The sequence below is a fragment of the Vigna radiata genome, unplaced genomic scaffold, assembly GCF_000741045.1.
Source record: "Vigna radiata var. radiata cultivar VC1973A unplaced genomic scaffold, Vradiata_ver6 scaffold_83, whole genome shotgun sequence".
NCBI lineage: Eukaryota > Viridiplantae > Streptophyta > Magnoliopsida > Fabales > Fabaceae > Vigna > Vigna radiata.
In genome coordinates, this window is record NW_014543268.1 from 323,911 (window position 1) to 346,366 (window position 22,456).

Consider the following 22,456-nt stretch of genomic DNA (forward strand, 5'->3'; position numbering starts at 1 on the left):
TCGGTCAAAATGTTGTTAAAAAAAAGTTGTTAAAGAGACTTTTTTCTTATTGTATGATATCTTATGTATTTAAAATACATAGTTTAACATTGTTTAATTGTTGGGATAAGTTAAATTATTATCACTAATTACAAAAATGTGACTTATGATATTCTAATCCAAGAAGGTTAGACAATTAAGTTTAAGATGTGATAAATTTATGATGGGCTGGATTTACACATGATGCTTAAATGAATTGTGTTTTCACTTTTTTTTTTAGTATTTATAAAATTGTTTTCTATTTGTATGGCACAACATTGTATAAGAAATCTTACCGTTTAAGCTATAGTGACAACTCTCCTCTTTCATGGTTCATGATTTCAATACAAATAACTGTTTCTTTTCCCAATACACGTTATAATATTTTATAACTAAACGCGATTTTATCTCCTAAGCTTTCATAAATAATATTGTGTATTTTTTTTTTTTGGATAATGATATTTAGACAACATCTTTTTGACAATATTTAAACATTGATTACGTGTCAATCTGTGATTGGTCAAATATTACTCCACAAGCAATAATAATAATCATAAACATTATTGTGGAGTAATTTTTTACCAATAACAGATTGACACGTAATCAATGTTCAAATATTGTCAAAAAGATGTTGTCTAAATATCATTATCTTTTTTTTTTGTCATTTGAAATTTTGTTTGATAATTTGAGTCATATATAAGATAAAGTTTAAGTTCAATTCTCTTTATTTATTTTAATAATATGTTATGTGTCTTTTTTTTTCTCATGTGTAATTTCAAATCTATTTATTTTACATTTTATTTCATAAATGTATTGTCATGCACTTTTCTTCCAATGGATCAATAATAGTTGTGATTGGATAGCCCTTAACAGTAATGTTATCATTTAGTTTCATTTTGTGCAATGGAGATATTTATCACCTAAATTATATTTGTTGAATATAATTGGGGTTGATTTTTCATAGGTCTAAATTATATTTGTTGAATATAATTGGGGTTGATTTTTCATATGTCTAAATAAGTGTTTTAAAAATAAGTAGAGTTAGAAGTCATTATTTACTTAACAAATCAAGCATCTTATCAAGTTACTATATTTTTTGTGGGATTAAGTGGTAACAACTATTCCATAATACGAATAATAAGTATAATACTATACAAGTATGAATATTCATAATCAAACAAGGGTTTTATAAAAATAAAAAATTTTAAAGAAAAAACTTTTATATATATATAATTGATATGGCTCATTTTGGTTGGGTTGGAGTGTTAGCATTATGTCACATGGGAGTATTTGATTAGTTAATTTTAAAAGTGATGGATAATGACATGTATGGAGAATGTAAAATAAAAATTATAAGCGTATTTATTATAATTTACTAATTTTTACTTTATTTTGTAACATGAAAGAATTTATTTTTATATTTTGAATGAACTAAAATTTAATTAAAGATGTATCAACAAATATCAAAATATTTAAAAATATGAATGCGATTAAAATGTTATTTTTAATACATCTTTATTTTACAAATTCAATAAATCTAATTATCATAAATTATAATTAAATAAATCTTTTAAACATGAAAATTCAATTAAAAATCTAAAATTAAAGATTAAATAAAAGCTAAATATGTATTTATCAATGTGTTTTCTAAAAAAATTGCTAGAAAATTGTATTCTTTTAATATAAAATATGGATTGGAAGAATTTAATTTGGTTGCATGTCTATTAACAACTAAAACTTCATTGTTTAAAAATTGTAGTAAAATCATTGATTTCAGGATTAAAAAAAGAAATGATTTTATCATTTTTTTTTTTAAGATTTGTAGATCTTTTGTGACATAATATAGAAGTCCACACTCATAACATGAGAATAGTTGGAAGGAGTCATGCAGCTAAGGTGTTAGGATTTCAGTCATCCCAAGAACACCATAATTTAAAACTATAAGTAAAAGGGGGTACAGACTTAAAACTTAGACATAAGGAGTTTTGCAAAATAATATAACTTAATTAAGAAACCCTGAAAAACTAAGTTACAACACCATCATTCTCTAGCACTTGCTCCACAGGCATCTCCTCAACATCTGCTCACATCCAAGTGGATGATTATCGCAAAGGAAAAACATAAACAAGTAACACAAAACACAGAAGTAAGGGTCAGCTAAATAACCAGACAATATACATATAGCACAATCAATTAATATAATCATGTTTAATCATATATAAAGTAAACATGTAAAGACATACAATTATAACCATGCATCAATCACTCAACAAGACTCATCCTGATTTGTATAATTGTCGAACTATTGGTCGTCTTTGCACTTGCATAGTTCAGCTGGCCCTCCTCAACACTATGCAAGATAAATCCTCATACCAGTCTATGTTTAAACTCTAAGAGTATAGACGAGGACCTCCCTCTACTCTAACCATTCACATCGTTCTTCTTTATCTAAGCATGAACAGTGCTTTGAGTGTAGGGATAGACTTGCCATTTCAAAGCTCCATACAATTATACAAGACAACCACACAGTCTCTACGACCACTCCAAATCATCTCACCCTGAGATGTCCAGTTCACACTTAATTTCATCATTCCAATTCACGGTCATATCCTTTCAAGCCACACAGGCCATATATGTAAACATACAAGACACTTTTTCAATCAAACAACATCAATCAATCCATGGCATAAGGATACTCATATATAGGTAAGGAAAATAGCTCTGAAACCCTCACCAACAACTCCAAAAGGGTCCAAAATCTCCAAAACGATGTAAAGAACGTCCAAAACGGACATCCAAAACCCCAAAAACAAAAAACAGCATGTTGGTGCGCCTAGGGGCACTCGGCCTCGACCAGTGGCGCTGGGGCACTATACCAGTTAACAACAACCATGAAAATTGGTTTTTGATGCAATTGGAACCTGTTCTAATGACTAAAGGGGTTCTTTACACATTTGTATTGATGGGAAAACACGTTTATAAGTTGAAACAAACATCCATTTGATCACTAGATCCAAGACTAGGTGTATCAAACCACTTTTGACACTTTAAAATCCAAATTCACTCCTACAAGTTGCCCAATTTCAATTATACTCTTTGCAACCCCCATTTTATATTACAGCTGCATAAACAAGTCTAAATACACTTGTTATCACCCCTTAATACTTTAGTTTCACCCCAGCTACTCCACTTTCCATTTCCAACACCTAAAACCTCCAAAGTGAAGTAGGAAACTTAAACTATGATGCAATTAACACTTCCATAACAGATTTTTTTTTCTAATGTAGACCTCTAAGCAAGTCTTAATCGACCTCATAACATATCTCAAACTGCCTAAATCAGTTCATAACACTTACCTTAAGATCTCACTACTCAAACCCCCCCCCCCTTTTTTTTCACCAAAAAGCACTTGAAAATTCCAACCATGAACCATCTCATTGCTACATATCAATTTTCAATCCTCTAAAACTTCTAACAAGTCTTAATTAACCTCCTAACAATACTGAATCAGTTATTATCTCACCCCTATTCCTCAATTTCACTAATCAAAACCCCATAATTTGAACTTAAAATCAACCAACACACCATCAAAGCATTACTAACTTTTCTTAGATCAAATTTTCACTAATTAACAGTTCTAACAAGACTTGATTCACCCACTATCCTTTAAAACTATATTTAATAATCATTCTAACTCCTAACTCACAAACTCACCTATCAAACCTTTCATTTTTGACCAAAAGCACCTACAACAAAATCAAATTCAATTCTTTTCCATATTCATCACATTTCGCAGAACTTTCATCAAACAATACATGTGCATTTTTCAGATTCAAAGTTAGCTCTCCTTACCTTGGGTTCTCACAACATAGTTCACAGTATCGTTCCTCTACAACACCTCACACAGCAAGGGCACCGTAACACTCTACAGATCACCAAATGGTGATGGAAACAACTCTTAGAGCTAGAATAAACAGAGGAAAAATGGAAAGAAGGATACACTAGGCACATGCAACTTGCCCTAGGCTCCAAAAGAGTGAAAAAGAGGAGAAAACTACTTACCAACTGAAGAACGAAATTCTAATCGGGTCAAGTCGAAGCTCTCTGCGCCGCGGTCACTTGAACACCACCAAATCAAACATACAATGACTGCGGAAGCTAAAGAGAAGACAAAGAGGAAAAAAATGCTTTTTAAAGAGAATGAAATTTAGAAAAAATATGTGAAATACTTGGTAAAGTTATTATGTTATAAGCTTTATAAAAAAAAGAAAAGTTTTTTCTCTTAAATTTAAATCATTATATAATATATATATATATATATATATATATATATACATATATATATATATATATATATATATATATTAGGTTCTTACATCTTGTCCTGTGATTTAGTTTTAAGTTTATAAAGTCTTTTCAAGATTATTCGAAGAATAAAAAAATCATATTCTAATTACTTTTACTTAAGGTGTTTTTCAAATTAATAAACTAATACATATGATTAAAAATAAATTAAGTGATCTCCATGTGTTGATTTAATATTTTTTTATAGACATAATTTATTATATGTCATATAAAGTGTTATTTTTACTATATGAGCATATATGAAAGTCGATAACAATGCTTAACCTAAAATATATTGAAAGGTGACTGTGTGTGTATATTCATGTTCACCTACTGACCGAATCTTGCGATATATCGCAGTTATTGTTAATTACTACATTAGTTCTGGATTCCACCATAAAACAAAACTTCTAAGCTTACGCAAGCACATTGTTTTATAAACCCACCCAACTAATGCAATTTTTATCATAATGCCCCGTCACCTCAATCAACAATAATTAATTCTTACTCCATACTTTTGTAAATCAATAATCATGCATATTTACCACTTTTTGTCATTTATTAATTTTAAATTAATATCCTACAAATAATAAGTACAAAAATTATAAAAACCAATTGATGAACAAATTTCATAACAGTTAGAATTTATAACTTCTTTAAAAAATTAATTTAATATTTAATTCCTAGGACAGGCCGAAATGGTGTTTGGCATACCTAGAGGATTGGGATTTTCCTATGCCATTATAAATAAATAAGAAAGGAAAAAAAGAAAATAAAGCTCACTCTTGTGATCTAAGAAAGATAAGAGTGCTTACTTAATTCTTATCATATGATGGCCCGCTGGAGAGGTAATCAGCCTTTGATTTTGGCGCTCACTGCCACGTGTCACTATCAGAGCGTACACAAAAACCTCTTTAGATTGATTTCCCGTGGGGCCACCATTGCCAAGCGCACACACCAACCATTTGACAAAGACTGCGTAAGTAGTAAGAGATAATGCCGAAAACGGCGTCGCTGTGGTCCTAAACTTGGGTTGTTGTCGTGTCCATGACGGAGCAGAAAGAAAGGGTGTGTGAGAAAACCGACAGCATAGAGTAGTAGAATGATAACGAAAACGAAAAAACAAACAGCGTCATCTCCTTCTTCTTCTTCACTCTCTCATTCAGTTAGATCTTTTCATCTCTTCATTCACCTTCATCCGTGATCTTCCGCTTTCTTACTTGGTTCGTTCACTCAATCATTTTCTCTTTTCTCCGTTTTCGTTTCAATTTCTTCATAGGTTTGCATATTTTGTGTGATTATTCCCGGGATTTGGTCGTCGTTTTTGTTATATGTATGTATGTCTGTGCTTATTTTAGCAATTGACGTGTTTTTGGTGGCTCAAATTTGTGGAGTTTGTGTTCATTTTCTTCAATTGCTTCAGATTTCATTTAGGTGTTGACTGATTCATGTGCTTGTTATGAACATGGTGGGTTTGACCATTTTTATCTGTTTTGGTTAGTTTTTTCTAACTTGAAGCCTTGGAGAGGCACTGCTGCGCAAGAGGGTTTTCAGTTTCTGTATTATATATTCCCCGTCCTTTTGAACTACTTGTATGATTTGGTGAGCGCATGTCCAAAACCCAAAACTCTGTAACGGGTTTTGTGAAATTTGCGTCCCTCTTTTATGCAGGGTACGTTTACATTTTCAGTTCAAATGATGGTCTCCATCGTTTTCCAGGTTTAGTTATTTGCATCACAGGTTTGGTGATTTAGATACACATACACATACACTGGAAGCATGTTTTGAGTTTTGTTATTGTATTTCCTTTGGGGATAGATTAAAAGAAACCGAATACGGGAACTATTTAATGAAAATTAACAAACGAGTCTTTTGAGTTTTCCCACTGGGTGGGGTTCCTAATAATAACAGACTTCTAAATGGTTAGTTATCTTAACCTGAATAAAGAAGAGTCAGATTTGTTCTTGCTAGAAAAGCCTTGCTGCTTACTTGGCTTAAGTAACATCAATATACTGTGGATTTGAGGCTGTCCATGGTTGAATAGGTGGGAAATGTAAATGTATTTGCTTATGACAAAGATGGTATTTGAAAGATGAAGGTATACTTGGACATAGCCTTTAGTTACAATCAGGGACAAATGCAGAAACAAGTTAGGTAAGGAGTCAATAATGGACAAACTTTAGCATATATAATTATATTTTTAAATATTTAAGTTTATATATTTTTTTTTTTATAAAACTAGGGTATACATATACAATTATTTAACAGCAAAATTGAGTGGGTGGGGTTGCTTGCCAAACCTTGGAACTCATACGCCTTGAGCATGTTGCTAAAACATCGTAGAGTGTGTCTGGAATTCAGAGTTTGGGCTTCTAATATACCATTATATGAATTCCTTCCTGCATATTTCTTTTATCTTTTGTGTAAATGTGGTATAAGTGTAGGCTTTTTAACTACTAATAATTCTATTTTGTTTAGTAAGTATGAAGAAAGAATAGATAAACGATGGCAGGAGCTGAAGCAAGGGCTCTGTGGCAGAGAACTGCAAATCGTTGCTTTGTCCAAGAAGATGCGAAGAGAGCTCCCAAGTTGGCTTGTTGCCAATCTTCATGTGCCACATCAAAAGTGGTTGATATTGAGCCTGCCAGTACAGCAGATGAATCTGATCATACTGCAGTTAATGTTACCCATTTTAACAGGAAATCATCAGTTTCTAATCTATCACCAGACTCTAGGTGGTGGTTGCATTTGCAGCCTAATTATGGGTGTCAAAAGGGTCTAACATATGAACAGTTAAATGCATTAGATGAAGAGGTAGAAACTTTGATAGCTAGTGATGTAAGTAAGAATTCTCAAGAATTTCAGGAATTAATGAATGTGATGGCAAAACATGAGATAGAGAACATTGAATGTGTTGGCTGCTCAGAATCCTCCAAGAAAAGTAATGAATTTTCATTGGAATCAGATTATTCTTGGATTGAAAGTGGTAAAGCCGAGCCATGGTGGCGGACTACAGATAGGGATGAATTAGCTTCGTTTGTTTCACAGAAATCACTCAACCACATTGAAAATTGTGATCTTCCCCCACCACAGAAGAAGCATCTTAGAGGATACCCATGTGCACGCATGAATAATTGCAAAACAAGGACGGGAAGTTTAGATTCAGGATTGATGCATAAGAACCAAGGGCCTTCTGCCCGTGAAGGGCTTTTATATTTTGCTTCTGATAAATGTTCAAGGTATTTTGCTGTTGATTTCATTTTACTGCATAATGATATATTCTACCATAGATTTTTTTTTTCTGCTACTATTTTATTTTTCTTTTATTCAAGAGAATTCATGCACATTTTGTGCTTCTTTTTTTTGCATAATATTTGTTTGTCCCTGCATCATTTGTTGCAGTGATACCCCCAAGCATGAGGATTCAAAAAGGAGTGAACAGATTTTCGATGAAAATCCCAGCAAAGCTCAACTAATGGAAGCATTGTGTCACTCTCAAACACGTGCAAGGGAAGCAGAGGAAGCGGCAAAAAAGGCCTACGCAGAGAAAGAGCATATTGTTACTCTCATTTTTAAACAGGCCTCACAACTTTTTGCCTATAAGCAATGGTTACAATTGCTGCAGCTGGAAACACTTTGCAGTCAGATTAAGAACAAGGATCAGCCAATCTCTTCTCTCTTTCCAGCGGCTCTTCCATGGATGTCCTATGAAGGTAAAATCTCACGGAAGAGGAAACAGAAAATATACAATGCCAAACAAGAAAGGCAAGTCAATGCAAAATGTGATATTACAACATATGCTGTTGCCTTTGCTTTAGGATTGAGTCTTGTAGGAGCTGGCTTGCTTTTGGGATGGACAATGGGTTGGATGTTGCCTCGTTCATAATTCTGAAAGATTTGATCGTAGTCCTGCTTGACATATAGATTGATGAACAAAGGCAATTTGGTTAACAGGGAGTGTGGCTACAATTATTTTACCGGATATGTATGTAATTTTGTAGATTTGTAGTGCTTCTTCTATTGTAAATTCTAAGTTGTGCTTTGGTATTGAATCTGTTTTGTTAATGAGATGATGTACATAAATCTTTGCGTAGATAATGTGAAAGAGCTATTTTTCTTTAGACACCTCCCTCCATGGAAGTAGATTCTTTATTGAGCTATTTTGTAGCTACTAACTTCCAAAATCTTTATGAGTGACTGACTACCCCTATAAAATTGTTGGGGATGACTCTTTGTTGAGGAGAAAGGTTAACATCTTTCGTAGTAATTGAGTTTGTTGCATTCTGTATCCAATCTTTTTAATTTATAAGACGATATCTTGGTTTTATGCATTTGTTCTTATTTTCTCGGATCCTACCTGTATTAAACTAACTTTTCTGGCCAAGTCTAGTCAATGGACGGCTCCAACAATTTCTTTAATTTAGATTGACGATTAATTGTCACTATTAATTTTCTAATATAAATTTATTTTTTTAGCTTGCATAAAGTATAGTTCATTATTGAGCTTATGGATCCATTATATTTGACTTAGATTGTTTCTAGTGAAATATACAAGTTTTTATAAGAAGAAAAAAAATATTAGCTTAATTTCTATCTTTTAAAAATCAAAATATAGCTAATTCAGCATTTTCTTTTAATAGTGAATTTGGTTCTGTAGTTGATTATGTTCCACTCATAACTCAAATATTTATTTTCTACTCAATTTATGTGAATTAAATCGATTAAATAATTCTAATAAAATCTCTATTCGAAATTTACTAATATTCTTCTTTAAAATTGAAAGAACTGAAATTATGATAAAGTCTTTATCATTTGGATTCATAAGCCTAACATATTTGACATAATATTTATTAATTATATTTAATCTGTCCAAAAATTATAAGCAAAGACATTGCAGACGTCACATGAAGAGGAAAACTAAAAAAATGTTGAACAGTTTTCTTCCCCTGACCAATAATATATTTCCTTCCAAATCCTCTTACCTTCGCATAAATACAATATACAACTCCAGAAGGTGGGCTCCCTCTGTCAGTTTGGGTCTGCATTGCGGGCTCATTGTATGGGGAGTTACTCCCTGTACCTCCCCAATTCCAACCCCCACCCCCCCAATTTTTTTGGATTTTTTTTAAATACAAAATTAATCTTTATGTTTTTTTTATTTTTACCGTTTTACTCCTATTTACTAAAGTTAACCTACTCTTTTACAGTCTGCCTCAGTCAAAACACACAGACTCAGATTCCTCTCCTTCGTATTCTCACCCCCACCCCCACCAAAGCTTTTGAAACGCTCCTCCTCCAAACGCTCTNTGCAACTCTCACTCTCCCATTTATATGTTAAAAATATATTTAAAAATAATACATCAAAACATATAAATTCCATTATTAAAATATCTGAAAATTAATATAAAAAGTAAACTAATAAAAACAAATTTTAAAAATGGAATGGGGGGGTGGGGGTTAGAACTGGGGAGTTACAGGGAGTAACCCCCCATTGTATGGCACCATTAACAGCCCACTAGTGGCCCAATATGCTATAGAGAAGAATAGATGGGCTGGAGTTGTAGGTCCAGCAATGTGAAATTGAAAAGAAAAAAAAATAAAAATAAAAACGCACGCAAGAAGAAGGTAGAAGATATACTAAATTGAAGCAAAGAAATCGAAAGCGAGAAAGGAAGAACGAAATCGAAAATGGCAGTGATGGAGAAGTTGAAGATGTTCGTCGTTCAAGAGCCTGTTGTCGCCGCTTCCTGTCTCATTGCTGGCTTCGGTATTCTCAAAAGCCCTAATCTTAACTAGCCCCCTTTCTCGAATAATTTCATGTCAGAAACTCCATTAGTGGTGACTGATTTATCTTTCTATCTGCAATTACATATTGGGATTCCTTCTTGTGAGATTTATGAATTCTGCACTAGATTTTTGGGGAATTATAGAAATTTTAAGTGTCAGTATTTCAACGGTTTGGATGTAGATTTTTATGTGATTCGCTATTTGTCAGAATACCCTGGACATTCAGCTTGTCCATTGTTAATTAGATGAGTATCTCCTAGACCTAGCAGATTATTTACTGTGCTTGTGAAATTTCTTTTTATATGTGTTTTTACTCGTTTTGTTTGTTTTAGTGTGACTTCAGTGTGCATTTGATGCCTGTGATATTAGATTTTTTACTTTTGCTGTTCAGAAAACTGTTATCGTGAGTCTTAATCCTCCTTTAATCAGGCTAATTCAAATTGGCACATAGCATTTGGATCTTTAATCACGCTGATTCAAATTGGCACATAGCATTTGGATCTTTAATCACGCTGATTCAAATTGGAACATATCATTTGGATCACAATCATTAAAATAATTCCTGTCTTTGTAACAGCTTATTTGCTTGAATATGTTATGCTTTTATATGATAGGACTACCTGCAGTTTGTCATATGCCCCATTTGAATCACATTGAAGAAATTGTTCTAGCCTGAAGTTTGTGCATCCAATTGCCTGAATCTTTTCTGCTTTTATTTGATAAAGTTGCCTGACTAATAGGGACGAATTCAAATTGCTCTTTAAATATCCTTTTAAAAAATTAGGGCCGAAAATAAAAGCATAGCGTCCTATTTGTGGTTCTTGGGTCCTTTCTCTTAGCTCCCCTGGTGTGTCTGGAAGGGCAGAATGATAGTGAGAGTTCTGCCTCTGGTTTTAAAATTTCTTTTGATTAATGTTATCTATAACCAGTGAATTTCTGTAACGAGTCTACTCAAAATTAGATTTAGTTTAAAATTGTACATATCTTGGTCATAGTTATTTTCTACAGACAGGCTAATCACTTATCTTGCCGCGTAATCCCTCAGGTCTATTTCTTCCAGCTGTTGTGAGACCCATTTTGGATTCATATCAGGCAACCAAGCAACCTCCTCAACCTGCTTTAAGTGATGTAAGTGTTGCTTTTGACACTAACCTTGTTACACTGTTTTCAAATCCAAGCAGTTCTATAAATCTAGATAATAGTTTTGTTTCATCGCTGATAAGTAATAATACTATTCATACTCAAATTGTTTTTGGTGGTGCTATCTCCTAAAATTTAAATTTCCAGACTCCAGGATAAGCTTCAGTTGTTACCAATGTCCTTAGAGAGAATACTCTGTCCCCTTCTTTCTGAATGTATAACTAATAAAAGGTTGTTTTGAAACAACCGAGTTTCAGCATCAGAACATATGATCTGGGTTTCGAAAACCATCCCAAACTTTCGTTTCATCCACTCCCGCTTAACATTAGACAAACCTTCATGATTTTTTTTGTGCCCTCCGCATTGGATGTTAACCCTCCGTTAGTAGCAAGAATTGCTCGTTGTGAAGGGTTATAAGAACATTTCTAACGGGAGCTAATGGGAGTTGCATAAGGGGTCGCTCTTAAACTTTAGAACCAGTTCTTATGTATTATTACCGTTGAAACAATTGACGCGACAATTCTGATATAAAATCGTAGCTTATACAGAGTATTTTTTAGATAATTTTTTCCTATGAATACTTACACAAAAATTAAATAAATTTCATTACGTTAAAATTAATTTATTTACAATATATCTAATATAATTACCTTCATGTTAACTTTTTTAAGCAATTATGCATAATTTCATTTTAGTTTTTGAAGAAATTAATTTTTTTTCTTATTTGATCTTAAAAAGTGTTTTTTGAAAATATTGTTCAGACGTATGTCCATAAACTATCACTCTTAACCATCCTTAAAACCTGTGAAACCATTGTGTCCTTTTTATGTTCAATGAATCGATACTGAGACATTGAAGTACTAAAATCCCACCGTAGCTGATCATTAGAAATGCTATAAGGACTTTTCGCAACCAACAATACCACATTAATGGTTTCCTGATATTGGTGTCTCGTTTATTGCAGGTGGTTGCAGGTATGACTGGTAAAAAGTAAATGTGATTTACTTGAGAGATGCAAGGGAAAAATTGCTGACTTGTTTGAACTTATTTTTAATTGTCAATGTGAGAGAAATAAGACTACGGAATGTTGGATTAGGTTCCCTGTCTGACGGTCTCATCTGTTCCGGAATCAGTCAGTGGTTTCAATTCATATTAATTTCTGTTATGAGTTGGGTTGAAATATCAGTTATTTCTGCCGCTTGATTAATTCTGCTGTACTAGAAAATATGATACCTTGAACTGTTTCCATGGATCAATTGTGAAGGATCTTTTCATAGGTAAACTCATGGATGTTATTTTGGTTGGCATTTAAATATTGAAACATTATAATATCTTCACGAGGTATAGTTGGTTCTCTTGAATATTGAGAATTTAAGTATCCCCAAGCAAGTAAAACCATTCTAGCAACGTTCTTGCTAACCAGCAATCAAACATGTATGAGCATATTTTAACTCATCCATGAGATTTTTATGTCATGTATTGATGCAAAAGACTTTCTAATTACAATTTTTTTTTTTTTGTTCACAAGATTTCTAACATAAAAACATGGTTCTAGTTTTATTTGAAATTCGAACTGAGGATGTAATGATATTTGGAACGATACTTCATTTTCTTTAAGTAATCATATCTACAATACAGTTTATTAAAATAAATGTGATTATAATATATCTTGTAAATAAAATGCACACGATTTTTTTTTTGTTTGTTGAATATAGTAAAAATTATTTATATAATTAATTTGTTTTGTGTTGAGTATGCATAGCATACTTTATTTATAATAAGAAAAATATTAATTAAGTCTAAAATAGAAATAAGAAACTTCTAGCAAATTAACTAAAGATAAAAATAAAACAAAAGTAATATATCTAACATTTTCACTTGACGCATACAAATTGTAGAAGAAGAAATAACAACTAGATTCCTAAGGAACAAATTTGAAAGATTGTTCCATATAAATCTCTTATTGTAAATTGTCGATGCATTGTTGAGATAAAAAAGTCAGAAGGTAAAGAGATAATAGCAGAAGATGTCGTTGATGAATATGAAAGAGAAATCCTAAAAACCTATAGACAATAATAAGATGTCGTTGATGAATATGAAAGAGAAATCCTAAAAACCTATGGATAATAATATTGGATATCGGTGGAATATCATGAAACTTTAACTATGATGACTTTGATAAAAGAGATTACTATTAGTAGTGGATAAGGACCAACAAAGTAACAAACTACGTCAGACTAGGTTGCTATCAACAACGGATGGTGGCTTGCGATGACAGACAACGATACACTCTAAAGACTATATTGTCATCAGTAACGGATGGAGCCTGTAATGGCAGATGAAGATAGACCGTAGGGACTAGATTGGACCACATAGAAATAAACTTTACCCCACAATGAATAACACAAATGATGGCGCGTTGATGGCCCGCTGATGATAGACAATGCAGGTGGAAGACCTGGCTCTTCAAAAGAATGGTCTCCTTTATTCATCAAAGCACTTAGAAATAGACTCCCCATCATGGGAAACGACGATGGACAAAGGCCGTCGACAATGGACAACAGTAAAAAAAGACACTAGAGAACTAAAATTAGGAAAGAATAATTGAGGTACTCAAACACAAGTATTGAAATACAAAATTCTTATAAAGACGGTCGAAACCATTATACCGAAACTAGAATTCCAACGAAGGTAATGATACATGGCAATGACGATAGACGATGTTGTGCCAACAACAACAGGTGTAGTGGCAGAAGCGACAACAATTTTTTTCTCAACAAACTTAATTCGAAATACCGTGTTAAATATAGTGAAAATTATATACAAAATCAATTTCCCTTAAATATACACATAAAATATTCTATTTATAATAATAAAAATAATTAAATTTAAAATATAAATAAATAATAATAATAAATTAACTAAAAATTAAAAGATAAAAATAAAATAAATATAATATATCTAACGCTTATTATAAGAAACTTAATTAATTAGATTTTATATTTCACATTTATATTTTTTATTAAAATAGAATTTTTTTTGTTATTAGGATGTAATCCAGTGATTGTCAGAAAATGAAAATTTTCTTTTCGCTTAGTACATACTAAAATATAGTGTGTCCCACAGGGATCTTTTATTTCTCTCAAACGGGCTATTTGTGTAAATAAAATTCGAGAGAGTTTATTGTGTAAATTATTTTAAAATAGATTTATTTAAGAAAATATTTTTATCATCAATTAGCTATTAGTTGCAGTTAACTATTATTGTTGTTTTATTTGAATGTTTTGAAATTTGCAATAATAAAAAAATTGAAAATTCAGTTTCTTGGTAGGAAAGACGAAAAGAATGAAACGGATTAAAATAACTACTAAAAAAAAGAAAAAGAAATATTAGTGATGTTTTTATTAAATAATAAATGAAGGATATATAGAGAAAAAGAAGTCATGGAAATGCATTTTTTCATTTTATTCTTAAAGCTAAATTTATTTATTTATTGTCTTTATCCTAAAATATGAGATATTAAAAATTACTTTTTAATTTTTATTTCGAAATATTTTTCCATTTTTTCACTCACCAAATAAAATAAAAAATTTCAAATATAGAGATGAGTAATAAATATACCTAAGAAAGCAAAAGAGCAAAATGATAGCATTGTTTTGAAGTGTTGTGAGGGAAGAAAGTGAAATACATAGACGTGAAAGAAAAATATTGAAAGAACTTGTAGAATAAAGAGCATGTGTGGAATATTTAATTTGTTAATTAAGCCCTCATTGATATCGTACCGACAAAACAGGAAGAAACTTGTGAAGTGTGATGTTTGTCCATGTCATTTTCACTGGGCCATAGCCATAAGATAAGACGGAGACAGTAACAATGGCTTCCCTACGATTTTGATAATCATAATATACCTATAGCAAATTAACAACAATTCTTACCAACTAAAAAACTAAAGCAAGTAAATAAACATCATCATGTACATCTTTGCAGCAGCAGAAGAAGAAACAGCCTTTCTCTCTGCAACTCTTCTATCTGTCACAGTCATCTCATAAAGTAAAATATAATCAGATACATTGGATAGCTCCTAAAGAACTCATCTTTCACCACACAATGCATTCCATAGAAATTGAAATATCACCCTATGGTTTAAGGACACCGCCACACCCATCTTTCTTCACTTTTTTACTCCTCCCTGGAACCACCAGCTTCAACCCTTCACAAATACTCGTCTGCAAAAAAATTTATACACCCTTCCCATTTTAATGACAGATCTGACATAAATACACACACTTTCGTGACTTTTTACTCCACTAAAAGTAGCAAGTTTCTTTTAAAAATAACTTTATTCAAATGAAACACTGATAATACAGGCTAAGAATCCAAGTCCCAAGTGAGGCACTGAACAAGTAGGATGATGTGTATGTAGCAGTATTATCGAAACAGGGGTGGGATGGAGAAAGGAAGAGAAAAGGCTTACCCAGACGCCAGAAAGTTTGATGCTTTGGATGGTGTCAGTGTCCTTAAAATCAGTGGAAGAAGAAGAAGAAGAAGGAAAGACGTGACTGGCCCCGGTGACCTCTCTTCTTTTGAGTTTAAAGGGCTTTTTTTTCCAAGAACCAAACCAGAGAGAGTCCTTAAAGTCCCCGGCTTTGGAGAGAACCATGGCCCCAAGCACCTTGGTATCAGAACCATAGCAGTTGGAGGCAGTGATTGTGAAGGAGGGAGAGCGAAAGGTGTTAACGGTGGAGACATAGGGAGAGGGTACGAGCAACCTCGGAGGGAGTTCCAAGCACTTGGGTACGATGTCGGCGGGGTCGGAGAAAGGGATAAGAGCATTGCATGGCCGTGGTTTTCCTGGTTGTTCTTCCCACCGAAAAGGAACCGCTGCAGAGGTCTGAAGTGGCGGAGTAGCCATTCCTGATCTCTCTGGGGACGCCATTCTTGGGATGGAGAACAACGCTAACCCTCCTATCTTCTTTTCCTCGTTTTCATTCTCACTCTCAAAACCCATTCTTCCAAACTCCTAATATTATTACTTTCTCGTGCCAAACCTTTCTCTGTTAGATCTTATAAATATAAGTTTACCCAGAATATCTCGTCAATAAAAGCTACTAAATTCAATATTAAAATAAGGTTTAAACCTCTTTTTTTCTCCTAAACTTCTGAGTGGATGTTCAGTTTAGTCTCCGCTTTTAAAAATGTAAATCTTTGGTTCCTAAGTTATAAAAAATGTATCAAATGAGTGTTTTTTTTTATATTCATGGTTAAAGTACAAAGAGCAATATAAAGTGATGTTATTATTAAGAAACAAATCAGAGTAACTAAAGATCTAGCCGTTGTTAAGAAACAACCAAAAACAGTATTTCAAAAAAATGAATTTAATACATTTTTTATAACTTAGAAATCAAAGGTTTACATTTTTAAAAACGGAACTAAACTGAATATTTGTTCATAACTTAGGGACAAAAAAAGATTTAAACCTTAAAATAATTTCTATATTACACTTATATTATTAATATGTTATTTTATCTTTAATAATTATTACGTCTATTTATTATAAAATTAGAATTAATATTGAAATATTTACTCATCATCAAAATTTATAAAACAAAAGGAAAAAGTAAAAAAAAAAATATTAAATTAATTTTTATTTTGTGCAATAATTGATAAAAATAAATATATGTTTAATAAATTCACATAGAATTATAAAATTATAATTTTGTATTAAAATAAAGTCATGGATTATTTGTTAGATTTATTTTGTCATTCTTTTATATTTAATTATTATTAATATTTGTTAGAGATATATTGAAAATATATAGACCAGAGATAACATTAATTTATCCACATGTTTAAATGTTTTTAAATTTATAATATATAAATAAGTGTTAATTTTATTTTATAAATTGTTCTTTTAAGATTAAATTAAATTCAGAATTTTCTTTTTAAGACAGAGTCAAAATAATTTAAAATTTATTCTTGTAAAATTTCAAATATATTAAACTTATCAAGTACTATTATATTTCTATCATACTACTTCTTAATATTTTATCTTTTATTTTATAGCAAAGGAGTTAATATAAATTTGTTACTAATGAATTGGATATTGAAGAAATGAATGTTGCCCATAAATGTTGTGTAAATATTCCTATTGGTGTTTCTATATTGTTGTTTACTTAAGGCAGAAATTTGTGAACATGTCTCCCATGGACACCCATGCATGAAAGACCTCTATTTATCATTACACCGTCACAAGAATGCCTTTAAGAAAAGATTCTCTTCTTCTTTGTATACATCTATTATTATTTGTTTAATAATATTAATAATATTATTATAACACATTTTTTACATTCAAATACAGAATATAAAAATAAAATAATAAAAATAAAAAAAATAATATCAAATAAATATAAAGAAAAATTAAATGTGTCCAATAATATTATTCTTATTTGTTAGTGTTTGTCCTTACTCAATATGGTTTATCTTGTATGCTTTGGATACCAAATTCGAGTGGAAATTGAGTTACATTAGATGAACACAACACATACAACTTCGAATGAGATTGCTAATGTGACATGTCGTTTCAAACATAAATCTTACCTATCAAGGCTAATAATTCTCTACAACTATCTCTACTATTATTTTATTAACTATTTGTTTTGTAATAATTTTAGGTAGATGGTCATTTATTTACTTTTACCTGATCCATATTTTAAAAATAATTTTAGATAACATCTGTATTCAATAAAATTTTATAATAAACTTTGTAGCTACGTTTATTTAGAATAAAATGAATTCAAGCAGATTGATTTTGCAAAATATTGTTAAAAATACTAGTTGTTTGTAGCTTACGTATCAATTGATCTTGCTTTTGCTGTAATACTTTATACATTAATATATAAAATATTACAAATAACTTATGACAGAAATTTGATGCAGTAACTTTCAAAACTGCATAGGGTTTTCTTTCTCCACGCTCAAACCTTCTCTGAATTAAGAAAACTAAAATTAAGCTTAGAAACTGTACACCGAAAAGACCACCAAAAGAACCATTCTTTACTCTCTTGTTTTTGTCAAATACGTCAAAATTCATCATTATGCCCACCACCCTCACAACTTCAAAGTCAACAACTATATAAAGTAAAGCAGAATATTGTACTACTTTTTTGTCCTTCTAAATTTTTATTTTCGATTCTTGTTATTTTGTTTTAATTTCTGTAAAATATTTGTTTCTTTTATTGTAGTTATTGTAGTAGTTTTTATACTTTCAATTAGTTCTTTCCAAAATATTTGATATGGACTGAAAAACTATTATTACATATTATAGGAATAAAAAAATATTACAAAGTAAAGAAAAAAATTAGACAAAATTAAAACATGGCCATACAATAAACAATATAAAAATGCAAATAATATATTGGTATATGAATTATTTGATAAGATTTTGAATATTTTATAGGCAAATGTCATCAGCTTTCTTCGTACTATTATTTCATTTACCTTGAAGTGGGTAAAAAAGAAAGAAGATTTTTGGCAATAGAAGACAAAACAAAGTCGGTCATCAACTTATGAGCTACAGTTTCGTATGGGACAGACACGAACAACACCGACACTTGCAGACAGTCATTGAGTAATAATGCAGATAATCCAGTTTCTTTCAACAGTAATACTACAATAACACTATAAATATATATATAAAAACCTTAATTAAATAAAATTATTATTTTTAATTTAAAATCAAATAATATTATTAAAATCAATCGTTATACTTATGAAATATTATTTATTTTAAAAATTAAAGTTTCATCAAACTTTTATTTTTAAATAATATATTGAAAATAAAAAATAAATAAATATTTTGACTCCTAAATTATGTAAAACTATTAGATATAATAAAAAAATTCGTTTCAAATAAAAAGAAGAAGAAGTAAAGAACAGATAAAGAAATGATATTTATCTGTAATGAAACTTAACTATACATGGACATTTATTTATTTTTTGGAATGGAAATTTTGATATATCTCTTTATATGTTTTAAAATATTGTTATTAATCTGATTTAATAAAAACTATATGCATTTAGAAAAATTATGTTCTTATGTTTAGTGTAATACATATTAAAATATTTAATGTTCTCTATTTTGTTCCAATCCATAAAATCTTATAAGAACGTCTACAAGTACAAAACAATATATCGTAAGCAATGTTTTAATACATATATTTCATTTGAAAACATGCTTTCGTAATATAAAAATAATATATCTCATTTTTACATTTTGGTATGATGTTATTGTTGAAACTCGATAAATTTTATAAAATCCTTACATTATTGAAGATTCGAGATTATTTCATTATTTTTATTTCTGTTGACAATTGTTAGTTAAGATAACTCATCCCTAAGATTTTGAAAGAATAGAAATATTATTTTATGAATAACTTATAAAGGTTAATAATCTACAATAAGACATTGAATAACGTGCTTTTTCTGTGAAGAAGTGCGTTTAGTTAAAAGGACGTTGAGGAAGCTATATTAAGAAAACGTTGTAAGGTTTGATGATTGATTGTCCTATGTACTATTGTCTTATAACATTCAATATTAACTCAGATAAGCAATGTCTGGTCTCTACAAAAACATAACTTTCAATAAAATGTTTAGCTTATTGAGACAAAATCTTGCTCATGTTTTGTAAGATTTTACTTAGCAATAATAAAATAAGAAACATCAATACTTTCTTCCTCAAAATAACGTGTAAACAAATTTCTTCTTTATATTAAAAGCTTCATTCATCTTACCATTTTAAATTCAGATTTTGTAACAATTCAAATTAACTAAATTAAGTTATTTTACACTTCTCTCTCTCATGTTATATAATCATTGTAAATTGGTATTATTGACAATGTTTCCACCAATTTTGTGAACCAAATTTCCAGATCTTTGAAACGCGACAATTTGGACTTATTTACCACCTATAATGATTTAAAATATAATAATTTTTTAAGTTGGGATAAATTATTTATCTTAAACTTTTATTTTGATGTCAATGTAATTCAATCATTTCAAATGAAACTAAAATAACATTGATAACATTTTGAATCTAATTAAAAAAAAAAAAAAAAAAAAAAACTCATACTACATATTATTTTCAATGAAATAATGAATTATCTTTGCTTTACAAACATACTTAACTTAAATCCTCCTTCTAGAAGGTAATTTAATTCAACCATTTGGTCAGATGATTTATAAGAAAACATTAAAATTCTATTGATCATGTTTATTGTTGAAACCATTTTTATACTAAATAGATACATTTAGTATAAAAATAAAATTGTTTCAACTAGTAACTTATTTTAAAATAACAAATTGAACTTTTTTTATAACGTGCGTTTTAATCAGATAATAATATATCACTGTTTTTCTAAGACACTAATTTGGTCAATGATTTTAATATGATATTTATCTAATTCGGCAAAAATATATTTTGAATATTATTGTTTCAAAAAGCCTAAAATTTTAAAGTCAGTTTGGTCTTTTTAATGGGTTGTTTTTTGAAATTAGGTCGACCCATTCGGTCGCCTTTAGTTTAACTTGGGTTTAAGTAGGAAGACAATATGGGCCAAGTTAAAAAATACCCATATGGGAGGTATCTAAAATATAAACAAAAAATATATTTTTTCCTACTAAAATATATAAAATTTAAGATATATTATTTTTTATTTTCTATAATTGTAAATTTTGATTCATATAATAATATTCAGTTCTAGTATATCTCAATTTTTTTTGTCATTTATTAGTATCTTTAATTTTAAAATATATTACTTTTTTTTTTTACTTTCTGAGAAGCTTAAAAAATGCTTTGTAAAAGAAAAAGAACTGGAGACCCTGTGAAATGGTTTTTTATTCTTGAAATTATTTACTGAAAATTTTACATGGCTTCCATTAAACCCTGATAAATAAAAAACACATTTAAAATGGAAATAACAAAAAACTCATGCAAATGTGAATTTTGAAACAAAAAAACCCCCTTCTTGTCCAGTCGGTTAAGTGGCCTCAAACCCAATCCATATGTGGTATCAAAAGAGTTTACATTTTTTATATGGTAACATTTTTATTTATGAGAATTTCACTTATTTTTAAATAATCTCCCACGCATAACAAGATATATTATTATTATTATTATTACTTGTCGTCGAGAGTCATTCGTGACTGTTCGATTTATATTATGTGTGTTTGGTCTTAACTGAGTTCTTCTTTAGTAGAATTTCAGTTAATGATCAATCGGTCTCGTATAATGTATACTAGAGTATAGCGTTCGGTCTAAGCATAGTTTTCTTCTTCTACTTAATAGTCAATATAATTAAGATAATCGATATAACTAAGTATAATGTAGTTGTATAATCGACTCAAGTTATCCACTCCTCTATAGGTCTTGGTAGTGTTTAGTCTTGTACTAACATTTGGTCTTGGTAGTGTTCGGTCTTGTACTAGCTCTCAGTTCCTTAAAGTACTCAGTCTTGTACTATCATTTGTTTTCTTAGTATGTTCGGATAATATGAATAAATATTTAATTATAAATCGTTCTATTATATTATCAGTATTCGGGTTGAGTTAATAATGTCTTCTTCAACTCATTAGTGTTCGACGTAAGGTAATAGAATCTGGCCAAGACAATAGTGTTCTGTCTAAACTCCTATTATTTAGGATAAGTCATTAAGGATCGGTATAAGACAATGGTGTTCTTTATCGGTCATATGTGTTTAGTCTAATATTCAAGTGTTTGGTTTAGCTTTAGAATTGGTTTGTTCTGATGTTCAGCTTTAGGGATGTTCGGTCATTCTTGAGTTGTTACTCTTCACATGACTGTTCAGTCATGTACACATACAGGGAGTGATCTCCCGTTTGGTCTTGTTCACAGATTATGTTAAGTTCTTTCATTCGGTGGTATTCGACTATGACGATTGATTTACTGTTTGGTTTAATTTTATTTATGTATGTATATTGATGAGGAAGGATGTGGATATTTCAAGTGGTATGGAAGACAATTCCAAGGAGGAATGTCTCAGTGATTGGTTATTGAATTGGTAAAGTATGAATATGGATAGTGAAATTCACGGCGTTCATCCTGAAATTATAATGATTATCAGTTCTCAAGTAGAGATGAGTAAGTCATGTG

The 22,456-nt window shown here is 30.4% G+C and overlaps 3 protein-coding genes across 6 annotated transcripts; 2 read left to right on the forward strand and 1 right to left on the reverse strand.

Moving 5' to 3' along the window:
- Window positions 1–5,312: 5,312 nt before the first annotated feature.
- On the forward strand, window positions 5,313–8,487 carry LOC106754151. 4 transcript variants are annotated; one of them, XM_022777798.1, is made up of 4 exons: window positions 5,313–5,585; window positions 6,841–7,601; window positions 7,765–8,075; window positions 8,181–8,487. In XM_022777798.1, exons 2-4 carry the CDS (start codon window positions 6,868–6,870, stop codon window positions 8,246–8,248), a joined length of 1,113 nt encoding a protein of 370 aa, XP_022633519.1. In that variant the 5' UTR covers window positions 5,313–5,585; window positions 6,841–6,867; the 3' UTR covers window positions 8,249–8,487. The 4 variants fall into 4 exon arrangements, with proteins under 4 accessions (XP_022633519.1, XP_022633517.1, XP_014491621.1 ...); XM_022777796.1 differs by adding an exon at window positions 5,864–6,034 and having other exon boundaries at window positions 5,314–5,585; window positions 7,765–8,487; XM_014636135.2 differs by having other exon boundaries at window positions 5,315–5,585; window positions 7,765–8,487.
- Window positions 8,488–9,972: 1,485 nt separating this feature from the next.
- LOC106754061 lies at window positions 9,973–12,635 on the forward strand. Its single transcript, XM_014636004.2, has 3 exons — window positions 9,973–10,129; window positions 11,195–11,277; window positions 12,254–12,635. Exons 1-3 carry the CDS (start codon window positions 10,051–10,053, stop codon window positions 12,281–12,283), a joined length of 192 nt encoding a protein of 63 aa, XP_014491490.1. The 5' UTR covers window positions 9,973–10,050; the 3' UTR covers window positions 12,284–12,635.
- Window positions 12,636–15,028: 2,393 nt separating this feature from the next.
- On the reverse strand, window positions 15,029–16,342 carry LOC106754070 (uncharacterized protein At4g00950). The gene is made up of 2 exons (XM_014636014.2): window positions 15,764–16,342; window positions 15,029–15,515 (listed from the first exon to the last, which is right to left on the reverse strand). Exons 1-2 carry the CDS (start codon window positions 16,295–16,297, stop codon window positions 15,426–15,428), a joined length of 624 nt encoding a protein of 207 aa, XP_014491500.1. The 5' UTR covers window positions 16,298–16,342; the 3' UTR covers window positions 15,029–15,425.
- Window positions 16,343–22,456: the final 6,114 nt, after the last annotated feature.